The sequence below is a fragment of the Cetorhinus maximus genome, chromosome 5, assembly GCF_964194155.1.
Source record: "Cetorhinus maximus chromosome 5, sCetMax3.hap1.1, whole genome shotgun sequence".
Lineage (NCBI taxonomy): Eukaryota > Metazoa > Chordata > Chondrichthyes > Lamniformes > Cetorhinidae > Cetorhinus > Cetorhinus maximus.
In genome coordinates, this window is record NC_135883.1 from 99,858,070 (window position 1) to 99,874,686 (window position 16,617).

At 41.6% G+C, this 16,617-nt stretch overlaps 1 protein-coding gene across 1 annotated transcript in view; it reads left to right on the plus strand.

Moving 5' to 3' along the window:
• LOC144680820 (scavenger receptor class A member 5-like) overlaps positions 1-16,617 on the plus strand; it is a 132,727-nt gene that overhangs the window by 26,462 nt on the left and 89,648 nt on the right. The window contains exon 3 of the mRNA XM_078542242.1: positions 5,168-5,299. Coding sequence (XP_078398368.1) covers positions 5,168-5,299 — 132 coding nt within the window. The remainder of the gene's footprint in view (positions 1-5,167; positions 5,300-16,617) is intronic.

A 16,617-nucleotide genomic window follows, 5' to 3' on the forward strand; every position in this document is an offset into this window, starting at 1 on the left:
TCCACCAAATTCTTATTCTCAGCAGTGAACAAAGCTTCATGAACTTTTTGATGAGAAATTTCTGACTTCCTTTGTGTCAAGCAGTAATGGCCTGACCGAGTAAAATGTAGATCTACAGTTTTTCCAAACACGACTGCTCTATCATTCTTTATATCTTGTGTCATCTGAGCCTCCTTCATTACAGTTTGACTTAACAATAACAGTATCTCGCTAGAAACCACGTCAATGCTGATAAACAGATTGATCCCTGCTATCTTAAAAGGGAGGGCCACTCGTTTGGAGGATGTTAATGTATTGTCATCTCCAAAGCTGAAGCAGGTAGAGCTTTCATAATTCTTAAGCTTCTGCCGTTCTGCCTCATCAAGAGACTCCAGGTTGCAGTCAAGCCAGTCCATGCCACACACCATAGAGGTGCAACCAATGTCCAGAACTGCACAGTTGAAGGAGTCTACAATCAAGATACTCATTACCAGTTTCAAACTCTCAGTGATCAATACAATTCCATCATGGCAGGCACCATCAGCATTTTCAGTTTCAGACAAATCTGTCTCATGGGACACTTCAAAAGCATCATTCCTTCGTTGTGGGCAGTTCATCATGTAATGATACTGGGAATCACACTGAAAACACCGATTAACTATTTCCCGTACCTTTCTGTGGGTTTAAATGCCTACGGTCACCGTCCCTGACATGCTTTTTGTTCCGACTCTCAAATTGGCTAGGGTTAAGACCATTTTCAGACCTCTTGTCATTATCCCCATCTTTGAATTGGAATCTTTGTCTAATATTTGGTCGACCTCGAAATTCGGCTGCCATTGAATCTTCTATTCTTTGTTTCACAGCATAGTTGTTAGCATTTGCTAAAAAAGTGGCAGGAAATGACTGTTTCCCCAGAAATTTTTTTTAGGGCAGCAGCCATTTGATCGAGGAGAGATTCTTTTTTCTGGAACTGAACCCCTGTTAGTACTAAAAAACCATCAATGTGGGAAATGCGAGCACAGTCCAGTAATTTAAACACCAATGCCAATTCTGGAATTTCAAGTTCAAATCTCTGTAGTCTCCTGTACCATTTATCAAGATCCATGATATATTCTGATCATCTGATGTTGGGAATGGCATTAAACATGAAATTAGAGACGCATGTAACAAAGGAACATCTGCAATTATGGGTGACTTCAATCTGCACATAGATTGGGCAAATCAAATTAGTTACAATACTGTAGAGGAGGAATTCCTGGAGTATACGGGATGGTTTTCTGGACCAAAATGTTGAGGAACCAACTAGAGAACAGGCCATCCTAGACTAGGTATTGTGTAATGAGAAAGGAATAGTTGGCAATCTAATTGTGCGAGGCCCCTTGGGGATGAGCAACCATAATATGATGGAATTCTTCATCAAGATGGCGAGTGAAGTAGTTGCTTCTGAGACTAGGGTCCTGAATCTTAATAAAGGAAACTACGATGGTATGAGGTGCGAGTTGGCTATGATGGATTGGGAAACGTTACTTAAAGGGATGACGGTGGATAGGCAATGGCAAACATTCAAAGAGCGCATGGGTGAACTGCAACAATTGCTTATTCCTGTCTGACGCAAAAGTAAAACAGAAAAGGTGGCCAAACCATGGCTTACAAGCGAAATTGGAGATAGCATTAGATCCAAGGAAGAGGCATACAAATTGGCCAGAAAAAACAACAGATCTGTGGATTGGGAACACTTTAGAATTCAGCAAAGGAGGACCAAGGGATTGATTAAGAAGGGCAAAATGGAGTATGAGAGTAAGCTTGCAGGGAACATAAAAATTGACTGTAAAAGTTTCTATAGGTATGTGAAGTGAAAAAGATTGGTAAAGACAAATGTAGGTCCCTTACAGTCAGAAACAGGGGAATTTATAACGGGGAACAAAGAAATGGCTGATCAACTAAATACATACTTTGATTCTGTCTTCACAAAGGGGGACACAAATAACATACCAAAAATGTCGGGGAACACAGGGTTTTGTGAGAGGGAAGAACTAAAAGAAATCAGTATTAGTAGGGAAATGGTGTTGGGGAAATTGATGGGATTGAAGGCCGATAAATCCCCGGGGCCTGATAATCGACATCCCAGAGTACTTAAGGAAGTGGCCCTAGAAATAGCGGATACATTGGTGGTCATCTTCCGAGATTCTATAGACTCTGGAACAGTTCCTACAGATTGGAAGGTAGCTAATGTAACCCCACTATTTAAAAAGGGAGGTAGAGAGAAAACAGGGAATTATAGACCAGTCAGCCTGATGTCAGTAATGGGGAAAATTCTAGAGTCCATTATAAAAGATCTAATAGCTGAGCACTTGGAAAACAGTGGCAGAATTGGACAGAGTCAGCATGGATTTACAAAAGGGAAATCATGCTTGACAAAATCTACTGGAATTTTTTGAGGATGTAACTAGTAGAGTTGATGGGGGGGAGCCAGTGGATGTGGTTTTTTTGGACTTTCAGAAGGCTTTCGACAAAGTCCCACATAAGAGATTAGTGTGTAAAATTGAAGCACATGGGATTGGGGGTAGTGTATTGAGATGGATAGAAAACTGGTTGGCAGACAGGAAACAAAGAGTAGGAATAAACGGGTCTTTTTCCAAATAGCAGGTAGTGACTAGTGGGGTACCGCAGGGATCGGTGCTGGGACCCCAGCTCTTCACGTTATATATTAATGATTTAGATGAGGGAGCTAAGGGAGCTCCCCGTCTGCATCACTGTCTTCAGGGTAGGGGAGGTGGGGGAGGGGCAAAAATTCAACTCTTGTTCTCCAAGAATTTTGTGCCTCCTCATTCTTCCTACCAAAGTGTACTACTTTGCACTCATCTATATTGAAGTTCATTTGTGAGTTGCACAGCGGTTCTGCAAATTTACTCATGTCTTCCTGTATTTCGTTACAGAGTTCTCCCCTGTAATAACTACACTGCCCAATTGCTGCCATCTGCAAGTTTTGAAATTGTGTTGCCATTTCCTGAGCCTGAAAAAAATGAAAATGGTGAACAACAGTGGTGCCAGCACTGACCCTCATGGAATGCCACTTCCTAACATTTACTAACCTGAGTAATTGAGATGAATAGGACAGGTACATTCAAGGTGAAGCCAGAAAAACATGAATGTGATGCTAGAGTTAGATAAACTAGGATGGGAGGAGGTACATGTGCAGCTTAAACATTGGCATAAGGCGATTGGGCAGAAGGTGCCATGAATTATTTTATGTGATATCTAATACAGTCTACTCTTCAAAGTCACTGAAATTAAATTACCTGACAATTTAATTTTTCAGCACTGAATTACCATTTTCCATATTATTTAATGTAACAATACAAATTATTGGAAAAATAATGTTTTTAGTGAAAAGACACAACTTTGAATTGTCAGGAGTAAACTGTTGAAAAGTGAATAGTGTCAAGTGTCTCTGCAGCAGTTTCACAGTGTATTCCTGGCCTCTGTGTTTTTATGTACATATGTTGGCTGCCATGATTTCTATGTTACAACAACGATCAGACTTTTTTGTGTGCAAAATGCTTTGAGATGACCTGAGGTCATGAAAGGCACTACGTAAATGCAAATTCTTTCCTTCTTTCTAATTCTGGTTGGGGAACCAGAGTTTAGAGCATAATTCTGGCACTCGTGTTATTTTTGTAACTGTTTATAACCAATTTCAAGAACATAGACAGAAGCACACAATGGGTGTGAATGCATACTTTTTTAACCCCTTTGTTGTGTGGTCAGTCATTTCTCAACCAACGGTGAATCTCAAAATGCCACAATTTGACACATGTGAGGGCTATGGAAAAAGTGCTGTCTTTTTTGTCTAATGTTTCACCATTTGTTTGCATATGGGTTGTCCTAATCATCCGATGTAACTTTGATGCAAGTTCAGCCAAATCCCAAAGAAATGGCATAAACAGTTCTTTACACCATCGCTCCAGAGTTTCTGCCGATCTTTTTCTGAAGTTATGGGGGTGGAAGTCGGGAAACCTCCGTGTAAAGTCTACCCATTGTAGTGACTAGCCTTTCATAATTTTACTCAAAACATTTTTTTTTATTAAAATCTGCCATTTTTTAAACCTTTTGTAGATTTAACTGAATACTTTTTAATATAATTTTTTTTTCACAATATAAAGAGGGAATGTCCATGGACCCTTATAGACATCTGTGCACTGCCATGCTGCATGTAATTAGAAGGAGAACAACATGTTTAAGCTTCATCCTGTAATAGTGGTATTGCAAAGGAATTATTTAGATAATTACACACTGTTACCAGGATTTGTGCAGTAGATTTGGTAATGTGTCACCATGTAAACAAAACCAGTTGTGGCAAGAGGGAAAGGGAGCAACCATTAACTGTTGTCATGAAGCTATTAATATACATAATGTCATTGGAATTTTTTTTTAAATAGAGGTTTAATCTGTGGGTGTGTCTGTGTGTGTTTTAATTGGATTAAAGACAGCTAGTCTGGGTGCTTTGATATGTGGTAGTCGTGAGATGTAAACAGTAAGGTAAAGGTACATTTGCATTTTGTTGAATAGAGCATTCAAAGACTGGGGAAGAAATCTTGCACCTAGCTAGGAGACACCAATCAATGCTTATATTATTAATAAAATTGGTACTACGAAAGGGGTTTTATTGTTAGAAGAGGTGGAGTTCAAAGGGCCTGATGATACAATGAGAATTTACATTTAAAGAGAAGTGCTGGGTATAACAGAAAGCAGTTTTGTATGTGCAGGGCAGAGGCATGTAACATCAAAGCAGCTGTAAGCCTACAACTGTCTGCAAAGGAACCAAAGTGAAAGGAACCTCATTTTGAATTTGTCAGGTGAAAATGCTTTGCCTGGTTTCTGCTTAAAGTCCATGGGTTGTTGTTGCCTTAGTTGAGATTAGTTTGGGAATTTGTTAAAAAGTTATGATAGTAGCAATTTGTAGCCATGTGTATATGTTTAACTTGTGTAAGTTAATAAATGTCTCATGTAGTTTGGTATAAAAACCTCTTGAGAACTGGTGGTCTTATTCCTGAATTCGAGCCGCAATTCAAAACATACCACCTGAAAATATAGGTTATGACAGTTGTTTAAAGTTTCCCCCTGTGATTTTAAATAACAGCCTTTACCAACTGCTGTGTCATAACATTGTTTATTTCATTTTCTTAAGGACCAGCAGGAAGGAGAGGCACAGCAAGCAGTTTTTGCAACCACTGGAACTCGATGGCAGGGATCAAGTGTGCGATAGCAGTCCTGTATCTTCTTGTTTTCCTCATTTGTGTTGGAATTGTCACTGTTGCAGGTAACACATCCCATTTTCACAGGGCAGCTGGCCCCTGTTGGCATAAGCAGCAGATGTTATAAACAGGAATTGAATAGTTCTTAAAATCTCAATGACCAAACTCAGCCAGTAAATCAGGTGTTCCCCCCTCCCCCACTTTTCACAGAACATGAATTGCTTTATTGATGCAAAAATGCCATTTTTGAATTATTTATAATGTATAAACATAACCAAATGCATGAAATGCTAATTAGGAGTGAAATACACGATAAGTTCTGTTTTTAACCAATAATATACCACATTTTATAAAAGATAAAGATTAATGGCCTATCGTGCATAATGGGCAGAATATTAAGCTCGGCGGGCGGGCGCGTGCCCAACCTGGCCAAGCGTGAAATGACGTGCGATGACGTCGGGCAAGCGTCCCGATGTCATCACGCAGTCCCGCGATATTTCGTTCAGCGGGCACGCGCTGAAGTCGGCAGCATGCCCACCAACAATTAAAAGGCCTGTTAAGGCCGTTAAAAAGGTAACTAAATTCAAATTTACACTTCCCGTCCAACCTAACTGTTGGCGGGCAGGCGAAAAGGCCAAGCAGCCTTTGCACTTTTGAGGAAACCTCATCCACATGCAGGATGAGGTTTCCTAAAGTAAATAAAAACAAATAAAAATTTTACACTTGAACTAAAACATGTCCTTGCTCATGTGACAGATTTACATGAGGGGACATGTTTTATAACGTTTTTATTTTCTTTATTTTTTTTTTAAACAGTGCTTCATCTCCCTGAGGCAGCTCTGTGCCTCAGGAAGATTATGAAGTGCTCACTCGCACGTATATGCAAAGTTCACGCTCGAGCCGCTCGCCCTCCTCCCCCCACCCGCACAGGTGGCGCTGAGCGCTGCCGCTTGCATCTCACGCTGGGCAGGCCTTAATTGGCCCACCCAGCGTGAAATCGCAGTGTGGTGCCGATCACAGGCAGCGGTTGGCTTCCCAACCGCCCCCGCCCAACGCCGCAGAGCCTGCACGCCAAAGGCAAAATTCTGCCCAATAAATAAATAGAATGTCTCCCATGTGGTATTGTGTGTTTCATAAATATCTTGATGTCAATACTTAGCATGCACTCAGTAATTTAACTAAGGCTGCTGTTGTATGAACACTTTTGTATTGATGTACAATGGCTTTGAGTACATGGCAAAACAATGCTGGCAGTATAATATAGGAATCAGATTGGGCGTCTGACTCCCAAATACATTAAAATAAGAATTGTGGTAGTCTCATGTCATTAATGATACACGCCTGGTGTAGTATAACTACAGTCCAGTGCAAAACCCCATTTTAAAATCCTTAGGTAGTCCATTGGACAAACAGAACTTTATACACTTAATTTTGACTCTTTTGATGTTAAGAAAGAAGCCATACTACAACTAAGGATTAGTTGCCAAGGTAATAGAGTTCTCCTATGCAAACGCATACTCCTTCGCCACTGAAATCCATAGGAGAGGCAACCAATAGTGTAAAAGCAAAATACTGCGGATGCTGGAAATCTGAAACAAAAACAAAAATAGCTGGAAAAGCTCAGCAGATCTGACAGCATCTGCGGAGAGGAACACAGTTAACGTTTCAAGTCTGTATGACTCTTCATCAGAACTAAAGAAATGAGGTGAAATATAAGCTGGTAAAGGGGGGTGGGACAGGTAGAGCTGGATAGAGGGCCAGTGATAGGTGGAGGCAAAGAAGAGATTGCCAAAGATGTCATAGACAAAAGGACAAAGGGGTATTGACGGTGGTGATATTAGCTAAGGAATGTGCTAATGGTGGCCAGCAGTGTAACTCTGGTTTGCCAGTTTTGCATTATACCGTGCAAGTTTGAGACTGTTATCTGCAGCATAATGGCACAGTTATAGACCCACAATAGCAAAAGAGGAGGTTTAAAAGTGAGATAAGCTACCTTGGTGAGGAAACAGCTGCTATTTATTTGTTTGTCATCCCACACTATCTTTATTGTAGAGAGTTGCATTTTTCATGAGGCTGTGTCCATTTGAAGTTCCAGCCTCCCACTGGTGAGATTCTTCAGTTTGTAGTGCAATTTAGGTTCACTAACAGCAACATGTTTTAAATCTTTTCCAACAACTGTGTAACTCTGAGTACATTCACAGTTCTTGACTTTTTTTTTCCGGGAGTGGGACATGAACCCACAACCTTCTGACTCAAAGGCGAGGGTGCTATGAACTGAGCCATGAACACAGGGGCCAATAATCATAATCAGCACCAGCCAAGCTGCCCAAGTTCTCATTTACTTTTAAACAGTTTTAACCAGTATCAAAGGTAACCTATGGGCTGGTAAAAATATTCCAGTTCCATTAACTTTTGCCAGTTACACCAATTCTTGACTTTTGTTGAGTTATAGTTTGAAGTGGCAGGAAAACAAAGCCTGAAGTGATGACTTGTGTTTCCGACTTTTCAGAAAATCCGTTATTATTGTTTGTTTTGTTTATGTTTCTATCATGTAGGCTGTCACTTATCTTGGTTTAAAATCTCAATTATTAACTCACCCTTAAAAATAATTACGGCAAATCTAATTGCAGTAGGTCTCACTTTTTGATCATAAATTTCACTCATTCCATTGGCTTGACACTTTCAACTCAGCTTTTATAGTGCAAGTAGTTACCAAATCAAGCTTTATTTCCCCATCTGCTACTAATATTTGAAGCATAAGATAAGTAAATCAGGTGTACAATCAACCATTGTGCATGAGTAACATGAAATTACAGAACAAAACACATTTGACATGATACAGACAGTGAAAACAATTGTTCATATTTTTAAAAGAAACATTTCTCCAAAACAGATCTGAAAAATAGGTTATGCAGCCATCAACAGTTGCATGGATTCATGGAAATTTTATTTAGCCCATTTTGTATGTCTTAATATTGCTGTCTGTCAGAGTTATAAACCCGCTTTCCTGCTGTTGAAACATACAAGTTAAGGTCTTATAAAGCTGACCACTCTCCAAAAGTCCATGAGACCTTCATACAGAGAATCAGACTCAAAATTCATCACCGGAGCACAGGAGTTGATCACTTCATATTGGTGTGATATGGTGTGATACTATGAGCAGGATGACTAGCCTGATAAACCCTTAGAATTTTCCCTAAGGCTAGGGTCTCCAATCCACAGCCTATAGGCTAAATCTGACCTACTTCTTAATTTCATCCAGTCCACCCAGCAGATTGGCCTGCCATGGAATGAGGCCTCGTGCTTTCCGCACAGAGTCACAAAACATGAGGTGAGCACCTCTGGGAAAAATGCATGAAACAAACATGCAGGGCTTCTGGCTCCTTGAGTGGATGTGTATCAGCTGAAAGTCACCTCCTTAGCACCTATTGTCATCTAGTTGGTATCTGGAGTATTGTGTTTCCCTGAGATGGATTCTGACTGGAGGGGGGGGAAGCAGTGCTGATAGCAAGAATCAGGTGTACGATCAGATAAATATCTTGCATTATTGCAGTTAGTTTGATAACATAGGGTTTAGAATGATAGTGCAATATTCCTTACTGTGATTGTCAGTATTGAAAATGAGCTATGATTCTATGCTCAAATTTCTAGGGAGGAGATGAACTTGGAATATAACTATAGCTGACAATGCTCTGTATTTCTCTCAGCACTATGTTATCAGCTTGCTTCAATTGTTGGAAATGAGCTGGAACCAAAATCCACAACTCAAGTTCAAAACTTGGGCAGTAACCATTGTATTATTCCCCATAGTGAAAACTGTACATGACATAAAAAATTCAAGAGGATCTGACCCAAAAATCACCAAATCATGTCCTTATCCAACCATCCAAACATGTTTAACTGGAATAGGTTTTCAGCTTTAAACAGCTATTTCTTTGGAGCACCACAGAGTTTGCAGGTGAGGAATGCATTGAAAAATGTAGAAAAGTGAATCAACTACAACAGGCGAGAATGTTCTCATTTGAGCTTGTAGAATGTTTGAAAAGCATTTCTTTAATTCCTTGCTAGGATTGCCCTTTCACCTGTGCAAATTTATATTGTCAATGGATTTCCCTCTCTAAGCCTCTACCTCGGTTTCCTTCATTAAGGTGCCCCTTAAAACCTACCTCTACCCTAATATTTCTTCATGGGGTTTGCTGTTTGCTTTAAAATGTTGGCATGGAATGAGACTACAACACTATTGTCAACAAAAGCAACATCTATTGATATAGTACCTTTAACATAAAAAAACGCCCCAAGGGGCTTCACAGCAACATTATAAAACAAGATATGACACCGAGCCACATAAGAAGCAACAGATAAGCTGAGGCAGGAGTGGAGTCAAGCGATATTATGAAGGTGGAAATAGGCAGTCTTAGTAATGGTGTGGAATTGTAGATGGAAGCTCCCCTCAGGGTCAAATATGACACCATGGTGGCAAACAGTCCGGTTCAATTGTACACAATCCCAGGGAGACAGATAGAGTTGATGGCAAGGGAGTGGAATTTGTTCCAGGGACTGAAGACAAAGGCTTCAGTGTTTCCAATATTTAATTGGAGGAAATTTCTGCTCATCCAGTCTTCGATGTCAGACAGGCAGTCAGATAATTTAGAGATTGTGGGAAGGTCAAAAGAGGTGGTGGTGAAATAGAACTTGGTATCATCAGTGTACACCAAGCAGCACTTACTCAGCAATAACCTGCTCACTGATGCTTAATTTAGGTTCTGCCATGGCCACTCAGCTCCCGACCTCATTCTAGCCTTGGACAAAAGAGCTGAACTCAAGAGGTGAGGTGCGAGTAACTGTCCTTGACATTAAGTTAGCATTTGACCGAGTGTGGCATCAAGCAGCCCTAACAAAACTGGAGTCAATGGGAATCAGGGGGGAAACTCTCCACTGGTTAGAGTAATTCTTAGCACAAAGAAAGATGGTTGTGGTTGTTGGAGGTCAATCATCTCAGTTCCAGGACATCACTGAAGGAGTTCCTCAGGGTAGTGTCCTAGGCCCAACCATCTTCAGCTGCTTCATCAATGACCTTCCCTCCATCATAAAGTCAGAAGTGGGGATTTTCACTAATCATTGCACAATATTAGCACCATTCACGACTCCTCTGATACTGAAGCAGTCTGTGTCCATATGTAGCAAGACCGAGACAATATTCAAGATTGGGCTGATAAGTGGCAAGTGCCACACAGTGCTAGACAATGACCATCTTCAACAAGAGAGAATCTAACCGTCTCTCCATAACATTCAATGACATTAGCATCAATTGAATCCCTTTCAACATTCTGGGGATTACCATTGACCTAAAACTAAACTGGACTAGCCATAAAAATACTGTGGCTACAAGAACAGGTCAGAGGCTGGGAATTGTGTGAAGAATAACTCACCTCCTGGCTCCCCAAAGCCTGTCCACCATCTACAAAGCACAAAGCAGGAGTGTGGTGGAATATTCTCCACTTACCTGGATGAGTGCAGCTCCAGCAACACTCAAGAAGCTTGACACCATCCAGGACAAAGCAGCCTGCTTGATTGGCAGCCCAATCACCACCTTAAATGTTTACTCAATCCACCACTGACACACAGTGACAGCAGTGTGTACCATCTACAAGATGCGCTGCAACAACTCACCAAAGCTCCTTTGACAGCACTTTCAAAACCTGAGATCTCTACCACCTAGAAGGAGAAGGGCAGCAAATGCTTGGGAACATGACCACCTCCAATTCCCCCTCCAAGTCACACACCAACCTGACTTGGAAACATATTGCCATTCCTTCACTGTCGCTGGATCAAAATCCTGGAACTCCCTTCCTAACAGCACTGTGGATATACCTACAACACATGGACTACAGCAGCTCAAGAAGGCAGCACACCACCACCTTCTCAAAGGCAGTTAGGGGTGGGCAATAAATGCTGGCCTAGCCAGCAACACCCACATCCCATGAACGGATAAAAAAAAGTGAAAACTGAATATGTTTTCAATTATGTTGCCAAGGGGCTGCATGTGGATGATAAATTGGAGGGAAGGAGATATATCCTTGGGGGATACCAGAGGTAACTACATGAGAGTAGGTAGAGAAGCCATTGCAGGTAATTCTCTACCTATGATCAAGTAGATAATGGAACCAGGCAGATGCAGTCCCACCCAGCTGGACAAGAGTAGGGACACTTTGAAGGTGAATAGTGTAGTCAACTGTGTCGCAGGTTGCAAACAGCCCAACCCCAAACCACCTCCTGAGAGTAGATTAGCTAACTGCCCCTTGTCCCTCCATTATTAAACCAGGAAATGTGCAGGTTTGAGGTGGGTTGTTGTCTGATTTCAGATGTTTAAAATTTTAACTTTTGACACAAACCCAAAACACTGGATTTTGTGTGTTAAAATTCAGCTGTATGTGCCTATACAGATTCACAGAATGGTTACAGCACAGAAGGAGGCCATTCAGCCCATCGTGTCTGCTCCAGCTCTCCATAGGAACAATTTATTTACTGCCATTGCCCCACCTCCTCCCCATAGTCCTGCACATTCTTCCTTTTCAGATAACAATTCAATTCCCTCTTGAATGCCTCGATTGAACCTGCTTCCACCACACTCTCAGGCAGTGCAATCCAGATCCTAACCACTCACTACATAAAAAAAGTTTCTCCTTATGTTGCCATTGCTTCTTTTCCCAATTACAGTACCTTAAGCCTGTGCCCTCTGGTTCTTGATCCACCCCCCAATGAAAATACTTTTTCCCTACCTATTCTGTCCAGACCCCTCATGATTTTGAATACATCTATCAAACTTCCTCTCAACCTTCTTTTCTCTAAGGAAAACAGCCTCGTCTTCTCCAATTTAGCTACATAGTTGAAGTTCTTAAACCTTGGGACCATTCGCGTGAATCTTTTCTGCACTCTCTCTGATGCCTTCACGTGTGAAGTGAAGTTAATTGGACAAATTTGTTGAATCCCAAAAAATTATTACATTCATGCCACTTGTGACATGCAATTTGCTGCTTTTCTCTGCCAAGCAATATTTTTCAGTGATGGAAAATTGGCTACATCTGGCTCAACTATGAGGAATGAGTCATAGCTTTCTTGAATCATAAATCAAATCAGTACTAGCTGGCATGAACTGTTCCTTAGTGGTTAAACCAGCATTCAACGGGAAATTAGAATCTCACTGAAGAACTTTGATTCTGTAACCCATAGAGGCAAACCAACTGAAAATATTATGTCATACAAAATTGAAACTTCTAACTAGCTAACCCAAAAATAAATTACATGAACAAACTCATAAATTCAGCACACAACATTTAGGTGAGAATGTATCACAAATGCGAGAAGCCATGGCATGAACAAAGGGCAAGGAAATGAGACTAAGTGGATAGTTCTTTCAGAAAACTGTACAAGCATTATAGGCCAAATAACCTTCTTCTGTAATAAAAGCAAAAAACTGCGGACGCTGGAAATCCAAAACAAAAACAGAAACAGAAATACCTGGAAAAACTCAGCAGGTCTGGCAGCATCGGTGGAGGAGAGCACAGTTGACGTTTCGAGTCCTCATGACCCTGTTGAAGGGTCATGAGGACTCGAAACGTCAACTGTGCTCTCCTCTGCCGATGATGCCAGACCTGCTGAGTTTTTCCAACCTTCTTCTGTACTCTAAAATTCTTTGGAACCTAAATCGGGTAGCCCCCAAAAATGGACGCAAGGATCGTGATGAGTAATTAACCTGTAATGCAGGCAGCACACCAATTTTGTGTTCATTTGAATGATTTCTGAATGCAGCCACACTAACCAGGCTATTCATTGGTTGCATGCATCAGCACCCAAAATCATAACTTGTTAGCACCAATTAAATCCTGCACTTTTAAAATTAGTCTGCACCTGTTAAAGGGGAGGTGCACTGGGGTTGCAGCAGGTGCTGGCAAATATCCAATCATACAGAAAGTAAATCTGACCTGGGAAACATTGAGGAATGGCACAAAAGTGCAAGAGAGCGAGTTCCAAGGTTTTCAGGCGCTGCCCTGGAGGCGTTGGTAGTGGAGGTAGAAAGGAAGGGACATGTCCTGTATCCTCTGGGAGTGAGGAGGCTCCCCCAGACACACATTCAGAGGTATTGGGAGCAAATAGCCATGGAGACCAATGCCAGGGGGTTGAGCTCAGAGCCACCTTCTCTAGGACAATTAGGGATGGGTAATAAATGCTGGCCTAGCCAGCGATGCCCACGTCTCATGAATGGATAAATGAAAAAAAAGGTTCTGTGGAAGAGGACTCAGCTGAGGACTTCGATGGGCACCCTATAGAAGACACTGGTGGGTACGTACAATGAAAGGCTTGATCCATTGGGAAGCCTATCAGAAAGAATGCAAACAATTTTAAGGAGCATGGAGGAGTCTAACACCAACTTGGCACATGGCTTTGTGCAAAGCATCCTGGTGAGCATAGAAGTGGTGGCCAACTCAGTTTGTACATTTGCAGAGCCGACCACACTGCAGTATCTAATGGTCCATTTTATGGGATCCATTACAGTACAAACAGCAGCCACCCAATGTCAAAGTGCTACAGTGTAAGCTCAGACTACTGCCACGCAAAGTAATCTTGGTGGAATACAAACTCACACTGCTGCCATCAAATCAGCATTGCATGCTGAAGGAACCTTCTCTGAGCTCCACAAGGAAACCTTCAGCCTCCCCTGCCCTGGGTTTCCTCCTCCTCCCTAAAACTGAAACTCCCTCTCAGATCACTTAGCCCATGCCGGGTACCATACCCCTGGTTGCTGCCTCCTGATATTAAAGGCCAGGCAGCCTCTTCCAACCAACCTCCTGGTTGTTTTGTGTGGGCACTCCATGTGTGGGTGTGATAACACCCGGGTACTAAAATTGTCCAAAACAGCCTGTTGCGGCTCCCAGATGGGCATACTGCCTGCTTTGCTCCTGTCCAGGAGCTAAAATTGAACCCTAAGAACTTAAACTAACTGATCTACAGTCACCTAGTTTATTTTTTCTCCCTTGTTGAATAAACATCTTTATTAGCTATTTTCCAGCTCACTTGCATTAAGGTGGATTGAAAAATTATGGCCAGAGCTCCTGATATCTCTTCTCTGACTTCTTTCAGCAGCCTAGGGTGGATGCCATTGGAACCCTGTAACTTAGCCATCTTGAATTTTGCAAGTTTTGCACATCATCTTCTAGAACAATTACATTCTCACCATTATGATCATTTGCAAAAACTGATGCAAAATATGTATAGATTCAAAGAATGGTTACAACACAGAAGGAGGCCATTTGGCCTGTCATGCCCATGCCAGCTCTCTACAGAAGCAACTGACCTAGTCCCACTCCACCCAGCATTTCTGCGGGGCCCTGCAATTTTTTTTCTCTTCAGATAATTATCCAATTCTCTTTTGAAGGTCTTGATTGAATCTACCTCCGCCACACTCTCAGGCAAAGCATTCCAGATCCTAACCACTCATATACGAACATACATACGAACAAGGAGCAGGAGTAGGCCATTCAGCCCCTGGAGCTTGCTCCGCCATTTAATAAGATCATGGCTGATCTGATAGTAACCTGAAAAAACCGCATCCCACCTACCGCTGATAACCTATCACCCCCTTGCTTACCAAGAATCTATCCACCTCTGCCTTAAAAATATTCAAAGACTCTGCTCCCACCACCCTCTCAGAAAGAGAGTTCCAAAGACTCACAACTCTGAGTGAAAACATTTTGCCTCAATCTCTGTTTTAAATGGGCAACCCCTTATTTTTAAACAGTGACCCCCTAGTTCTAGATTCTCCCACAAGAAGAAACATCCTTTCCGCATCCATCCTGTCAAGACCCCTCAGGATCTTATATGTTTTAATCAAGTCACATCTTACTCTTCTAAACTACAGCGGATACAAGACTCGTCTGTCCAACCTTTCCTTACAAGACAACCCACCAGTTCCAGGCATTAGTCTGGTAAAGTTTCTCTGAACTGTTTCAAATGCATTTATATCCATCCTAAAATAAGGTGACCAATAGTGTACACTCGTTGTATCAAAAATATTTTTCCTCATGTAGCCGTTGCTTGTTTTTCCAAACACATTACATCGGTTTCCTCTAGTTCTTGATCTTTCTGTCAACGGGAACAATTTCTCCCTATTCATGCTGTCTGGACAGCTCATCATTCTGACCATCTCTATCAAATCTCCTTTAAATCTTCTCTTTACTAAGGAGAACAGCCCCAGCTTCTTCAATCTATCCACATAACTTAAGTTCTTCATCCCTGGGACCGTTCTCACCATTTATTTTCTGCACTCTTTAATGCCTTCACATCACTTCTGAAGTATCCTTCAAAATTATTGAACCCCTCCCATTCATCCCCAGCAGTGCTATGTTATCTTTAACTGTTCTTATAGAATAATTAAAGGTGGGCAGCAGGCGCTGAGCCCTTTAAATGCTGATTCTTGGCTGATTTCCCACTCCTAGGCCAGGACTGTTCTCTCTTTCTTCCCTGTGTATGAAGTGTATTATAGTTAGGAGCTGAGGAAGACTCATAATGAGGCATTCTCCTGCTTCCTCCTGATATAGATGCATTCTTGCCAGGGGCAAGTAGAATTTTGCCCACCTCACAATATTAGGTCTTTACATAATATCACCTGTACTGTTCTTCAAATTTATTTTATGAATAAGTGTCAAGTATGAATGAAATATTCACATATCAAAATGAATGAAAATAATTTGTTTCATGTTATTGTCCTCATTATAAGCTTTCTTATGCTGTGGACAGATCTTTAGCTTGCCTGGATGAGTACTGATCCAACAACACTCAAGGAGCTTGGGACCATCCAGGACAAAGCAGCCTGCTTGACTGCACACCATCCACCACCTTAAACATTCACTCCCCCCACCATCAATGCACAAAGGCAGCAGTGTATACCATCTATAAGAAGCACTGCAGAAAGTCACTAAAGCTCCTTTGACAGCACCTCTAAATCCACAACCTCTACCACCTAGAAAGGCAGCAGATGCATGGGAACACCACCACCTACAAGCTCCCCTCCAAGTTACACACCATCCTGACTTGGAACAATAACACTGTTCCTTCACTGTCACTGGGTCAAAATCCTGGAGTTCCTTTCCTCACAGCACTGTGGTTGTGCATACACCACATGAACCGAAGTTCAAGAAGGCGGCTCCACCACTTTCTCACAAATTTAGGATGGGCAACCAATGCTGACCTTATGAGCAATGCCCACATCCCATGAAAGAAAATTGAGTCTGATCAATTATGTCCATAAATTAGTCCAAACATCCCGTTTTTCCAAAAAAGAAACAGGCACGATGGGGTCTAATTTCTACCCTATAATTCCTTAAAA